At 40.5% G+C, this 6,651-nt stretch overlaps 1 protein-coding gene across 6 annotated transcripts in view; it reads right to left on the bottom strand.

The window, feature by feature from the left end:
• Nucleotides 1–1,273: 1,273 nt before the first annotated feature.
• Nucleotides 1,274–6,651, bottom strand: part of STIL (STIL centriolar assembly protein) — a 37,157-nt gene continuing 31,779 nt past the window's right edge. For all 6 annotated transcript variants that reach the window (XM_084636489.1, XM_084636488.1, XM_084636491.1 and 3 more), the window contains 3 exons: nt 6,355–6,547; nt 5,338–5,594; nt 1,274–3,010 (listed from right to left, as the gene is read on the bottom strand). In XM_084636489.1, the coding sequence (XP_084492615.1) occupies nt 2,179–3,010; nt 5,338–5,594; nt 6,355–6,547 (1,282 nt within the window). In that variant the 3' untranslated portion in view covers nt 1,274–2,178. The remainder of the gene's footprint in view (nt 3,011–5,337; nt 5,595–6,354; nt 6,548–6,651) is intronic.

The following is a 6,651-nucleotide window of genomic DNA, read 5'->3' as shown; positions in this document are numbered from 1 at the left end:
CAGTTCTAATTATCACAGGGTCCCAGAGCTTGGGCTCCAGCCAGAGCCCAGAAGCCCACACAGCAATGAAACAGTTCGAGCCAGCTGGCACAGGCCAGATGCAGCTGTCTAGTTGTTGTGTAGACACACCCTCCATGGACAGCTTGATGTTAACAAGCAGACATACTAACCTGTTGAAAGACAGCCCGCTCCCAGCTACCACCCCAATCCCCCCTCCTTCGCCCAGCTCTTAGGTTGAGGAAAGTTGGACTCTGCTGAGAAAGGTTCTGATTTCTCTGCAATACCAGTATATTCCACTACAGATAAATACTTCAATTGTAATCATGGCGAGGTGTCCAATTCCCTCATTCCAATCACTCTTTCGCTGTTTATGCACAGTGGAACAGCTTCAACAGGAGAGATCCACATCAGAATATCCCTTAACTCAGTGGTTAGAGCATGCTCCTGAGAGGTGGGAAACCCCTGTCAAATCCTGCCCCCCCTTCTGCCAGAGGGGGCAATTTGAAGCTAGGTCTCCCACATCCCAGCTGAGTGCTCTAACCATTGGGCTAAAAGTTGAGGTGTGCACCTCCTCTAGCTGTTTTGTGTAGAGCAAGACAGACACCTAATTTATTACAGCAAGAAACTGTAGGCTCCTAAGACGTCCGACTCCGGGGAGCTGGTTCCTGTTCATGGACTGCTAGCAGCAATAGGTGCCTATCTGTGAGTGGGGAGGCCTTAGCACACAGCCCTCTAATCAGTATCTCTCATTGGCTAGCTTCAGCAGCTACCCACCTAGCAAGCTGGCATTTGTGGATCTCATTCTTAGGCATCTCCCTTGATTCCTACTGAACATGACAATTAATAGCTTCTGCTCAGGGGACTCAAAAACAGCAATGCTGCAGGTCAGAATTAACAGAGCTCAGGAGGAACTGTTTTTACATGGCTGGACAGCACCTGATAAAAAGTAGGTAGAGAGGTTACCATTAAAGTCAGTACACAAAATGCCATTTTCTGTTATATTTAAGATTGTAAGTAATTTAGTAAGTGATGCTAGTGACAACAGCAAAAATACTGAACCAACCTCCCCCACCCACCAAAAAAACCCCCAACAACTAAAACCTCATTACAGAAATGGACCAAGTGAGAATGAATAATTTATTACAGATTCATGAACTCAACGAATGTATAAATCTTATAGGATTATAAAAAAAGGTTATTTCAGTAATGCACTCCAGAGCATTGATGACAGGTTAATTTACAAATTAACACAGAAGAACAAAAAGTAAACAAGTTAGTTTGCTTGTCTTTATTGAACTCAGAGTTGTTAAAAAGTTTGAACCATGTGAAACAGCATACTTGCAATGTTACTCAAGGTTAGTCACTCGTTTAACAGTTAACTGTGATTGCTAGATTGTAAGTGTTTTAACAAGGATTAACCACCACATCAAACATAAATAAGCAACAGATCAATAGGCCAGTTTTGTATCTTATGGATTTGCTTAGCCTTTTATGATTAACATGTACTTTTCAAATAAATAGAAGACACTCATTGAGAAGAAAAAAATCATTAAGTGCTAATTTTACTGATGTCCTTGTTAGGTTTTCATGATACATTTAATATCTATTATATGTGCAATTGTGGCTGAATTTTAAATAATTTTATACTAATTAAAATCAAGGTTATGCTTTTCCACATACAGTAACCTGCCACATGCTTGGGTAGACTTTAAAGTCATTAAGTTCATTCTATTTGAGTTTAAACTCCCACCCACACATTATACCCTACAGCTCAGTGTTGGCATAAATGTATAAAAATGTCAATGATGCTTAAAAAAATGCAATTGAAAAGTTAAGAAACAGGCATAGTTAAAAATATATTGGAGCACAGCTTACATCCAGACTATTCTGAATTGATTGACCTTTTGGATATTAAAGATGTATCCAAATTGTAAACAAAAAAGTACATATGTACTTTAAAAATCTGTCAGACAAATCCTGGTCAGCTGAGCACCTGGCGGACCAGCACTGTATCACATACTCAGTTTTGTTAGTCATTTGTTGCCAAGAAAGCTAAGTGACCTATAAAGGCAACATAATCATTGGCTTCTTCTAATCTTGTTCAACCTTGAGAAGGCTTCAAATCCAAGAAATGCTGGTTGCCAGTCTCCCCCCCCCCCCCAAAAAAAAAAAAAAGGTTCAGAACAACTTTGGCAACTGTCTGAGGTGTTTTACATCAAGAAAGGTACCAACTGAACTCATGCTGTCTGTCTGATTTAATGTCTCCAGGGTGGGAGTTTGTAGATTTTCAGGGAAGAGACGAACATTTCTTAGGTTCTCCCTGTCCGGTTGCTGAGTGAACTCTACTTTCCCAGCTACAAGTTTGGGTTTTGGCTTTAAATCCTTCAGAATCTGCTGTGAGTTCTCATGAGGTTGATGTAGTATTTTTGGAGGAAAGACCTCATTTGTAATATTTCTCAACACAGGACCATCGGATTCTGACAAAGAATAACTTCCAGTTGACTCCTTGTAAGGTTTCTGGTTAATGGATAATTTTTCACAAACTCCTTCAGAAGATTCTTTCCCGAAGTTAAAGCCCTCTGACATTGGCTTAAAGTTAGTCTCTAACACATCTTCACACTTGCCAATACTAGAGATGCTGCAGTTCTGAGTTTGCAGCTCCTCTTCATCTTCACTATTGTCACTACTTTGTAGGAGCCCATATCTTTTCATATACTTCTTGGTTGCAAAGGACATATTGTTTGGTGAAATTAAGCTAAGACCCATCATGCTCTTGTCCATGTTTGTATGCAAGAGGTTTTGGAAAGATGAATCTTCAGGGGTTTTTTCACTTGCGTGACTGAGAGAAAGCTGCGTCAGTTGACTTTCACTTAGATATTTGAGTGCTATTGCATTTGCTTCCATACTCAGATCAACTCCATTGGGAGTTAACCCACTCATGCCGACATTAACAAATGACATGTAGTTTAGTCCAGGGACCACTGCTTCAGGATTTATGCAGGCCAATACGCTAAAACACAAAGCACCGAAAATTAAGTTAATTTAGCTTTATACCGTGTGAATGTTCCATGGTCATTTCAGAATACCAACACAGTGAAGCGTATTCCCCACCTCTTAACCCACCCCAAATATCTGGCTTTTAAGCAGGCTATTTGTTCACATAATTAACACACACCTCACATAGGAAGATTGTGCGTCTTACCTAATAGTATCTGCATTACAGAAAAAGATCCACGAGTGGATTGAGAATAATCATCCCTGATCCAATGCTGATCACAACTTCGGTAGTGTCACATGGCGACAGGAAGCCTCAGGGAGGCTTTAGGGCTTTGTAAGTTAAGACCAACAGTTCAATATACCACCCAGAAACTAATTATTAATAGTTAGTTGATCTCTGCCCAGAGATGCAATGTGTCCTAGTGGTTAGAGCACTGGCCTAGGACTCAGAAGACCTCGGTTCTATTCCTAGCTTGGTCACTGACCTGCTGGGTGACCTAGGACAAGTTATAGCACTTCTGTGCCTCAGTTTCCCCACCTATAAAATGGGGATCACATTGGACTCTTTAGTGATTGCTTTGAGATCTACTGGTGAAAAGTGCTATGTGAGAGCTGGCTATTATTTATATACGGCTATGTTGCCCAATATTTTTATCCAGATGGAAGACAGCCTCTCTTGTGAGCCCAATAACTGGTTAAGGATTGCTTTTTTGTCTTCATGTCAAAATAATATCAGGCCATCTAGAGATTTTTCCAACATCCCTTTTCAGGCTTTTGGAAATGGGTAAGTTTTAAGAGACTTTTATTGTTATTCGGAAGGATATAGTTTTCAAGACCTCTTTCAGTCTGTGAAGGAAATTCACTCTTTCCTGTCCTTGTTCCCCTAAACTCTTGTAATGTCTAATTATAAAAATACACACAGTCAAGACAAGCTCCAAGATACTGGTGCTCATTACTTCATCTATTACAGGCTACATGCGTCCGATTAAGAAATCCAGTTTCCCCAATATCAAGAGACTAAAAGGCATCTACCCACGTACTCCAGCGAAAGACGGACTTGAGGAAAATTTTTGGCTCAAAAAAAAAAAAAAAAAAAAATAGACCACCAAAAAACAAGCAAGAGGGACTTTGTTCTTAGCTTGTTCCCTACTGTGTTGCAGACAATTGTGAAAGAAGGTCTCTTTGGTCAGCCACAAAGATGACAGAAGGAGGGGAGGATTTTTTTTAAGAGGTATATCAAGAAAGGAGACCTCTAGTTTGTTTTATAGTTTCACCCCTATTAGCATGTTAACAGAACATATTAATAGAACACAAGCTTGAGAGTGATGGTGGGGAAAGTTTGATACAGCCAGTAATACAGGCTGTCTTAAATTTTGGTAAAAAGCACCTGCTGCAACGCAAGTTAGAACAATTCTCAAACTTTTTCCTACTGGGGATAAGTTCTTGAGACAGACATCTCCCCCCTGCCTGCCTGATGCTATACCTCCTTTGCAGCAGCCAGAACTCTTCGTTTACATGAATCAAGAAACACGGTCTCACGTGTTTTCTCAAGATGAAAACAAAGCTTGCTTTAAGTGCAGCTGGGTTGGCTCCTTGGTAACCTTTATTTTCCCACCCTCCATTTTTAATCTATGCCCTCTCCATGGGTTCAGGCCTGGACCTCTTCTCATTGCCTCCAGTTCCCCACTGCTCTAAGCTCTCCACGTCTCTTTATTGATTGGTTCTGTCCTCATCTCATGTGTTTGCTGTCCCTCCAGTTTTGGTCTCATGCACAAGTCTGATGACAACTAAACTTACACCAGTGAAACACAAGACAAAGAAGGGCTCGAAACAGCCAGACAGCATACAGAGATGCTTGATTTTATTTTAAAAGTTTCATTGGTTAAGAAAGCCTCTAGCAGTCCTCAGAGTTTTGCACTGGGATACACCTAGCAGCAAACACCACTCCTTAAAGAACAATATGGCTGTTTAACCTGTGAGAGCAGGAACTCCGTGGTTTAGCTAGATGCACTCCCCAACGCAAGTTTGAGAACTGCCTTTAATTTTTCTTATTTTTAAAAAATAAAGAAAAGAAAAAGGACTATCCTGTATCTAGTGCCTGTGTACATATCTGGATGGAGTCCAGCCTTTCCCATCATTCTCTTCTAACAGCCTTAGTAGTGCCTAGCATGAACTAGACTGAAAAGATCAGACTAAGCGTGTGTTCCCTGTGGACAAGTATCAAAAACGTGGTCCTGGAGGTGATGCATTAGGCCCTTTCTGCATCACTTCTTGCCCACTTTTGGTCCCTATTAGTCTTTCTATCTGAAAGAGAACGAGCAGTGAAGGCTAACACTTTACCTGGCATTCTCTACTTTGTGTGCATTTTTCTTCATTTTGTCAGGAGATTCAATTTTCACTCCAAGGTTCCTTAATTGCTTAAGGGTTGCACTAATCACGCAATCTTTATCTGTCAGGCCTGGGTCAGATACTGAACTCCTTTCTTTTGGGTTATTTATATTCCGACATGTGGTACCATCATTGCCGACCATTGTTTGTTTTGTAGATGGATAACCACTTTCTTCAGAGGGTGACTTTAAGAAGTGATTTACTTGACCCTACATAGGGAAAAAAGCATAAGCACATGTGGACCAACTAGTCAAAGTCACAGGAACTTAACACAAAACAGGATTCTGTAGTAAACTCCTTTGTCATCTATGGCATATTTACTCCAAATCAAACTATCTTACAGCTAGATATGAAAAACTTATTCTGACAAACAAACCAAGTTAACTCTTGGTATCACTAAACGTTGTGTATTACTTGTTGTGCAAAAATAAAATACAACATTTATGCATAGAAGGGAGTGAATGGCAGAATGAGTATTTAAACCTCCACGAAAAGGAAGTCACAAGCTTGCCTCTCTTTTGCACCACAGAAAACATGGAGAAGAGCTGAGATGCATGTGACAACCATACACAGTTTCAGCCATGTGAAAGCCAAAGTAGTGTATTGCACGGAGCCTATTCTGGTTATGAGAAATACTATGAAGGACAACGAGGAGTCCTTGTGGCACCTTAGAGGCTAACAAATTTATTTGGGCATAAGCTTTCATGGGCTAGAACCCACTTCATCAGATGTATGGAGTGCTATTTTCCACTCCATGCATCTGATGAAGTGGGTTCTAGCCCATGAAAGCTTATGCCCAAATAAATTTGTTAGCCTCTAAGGTGCCACAAGGACTCCTCGTTGTTTTTGCTGATACAGACTAACACAGCTACCACTCTGAAACCTGTCACTCTGAATGACAAGTGGCAAATAATTGTAAGATATGAAAGACTGCCAGATATTAAAGTGTTTGTTTTAAAATGCTGTTACCAATATGTCCTGGTAAAACTTTTGATCATCGGATGGGTGGCTAGGCAGTGATGGACCAGCATGCTCAGTTTTTGGTTCATTTGGTGCCACCATGTGGTTGTTAGCCCCTTCTGTGGGTCCTGTCTGTAAATACATGCTAGCGCTTTCTTCCAACAGTGAATTCCGAACACATGTTGGGGAAACTGGCTCATTTCTGAAGGAGACAGAACAATGAGTTAATACACCATTTATTTTTTACCTTGTTTGAAAGTAATTTATGAATCTAAATCTTGGAAAATTGTATCTCTCAATTTCTCT

This window comes from Lepidochelys olivacea, assembly GCF_965140295.1.
Source record: "Lepidochelys olivacea isolate rLepOli2 genome assembly, chromosome: 8".
Taxonomy (NCBI): Eukaryota; Metazoa; Chordata; order Testudines; family Cheloniidae; genus Lepidochelys; species Lepidochelys olivacea.
This window is presented reverse-complemented; position numbering and strand designations above follow the sequence as displayed.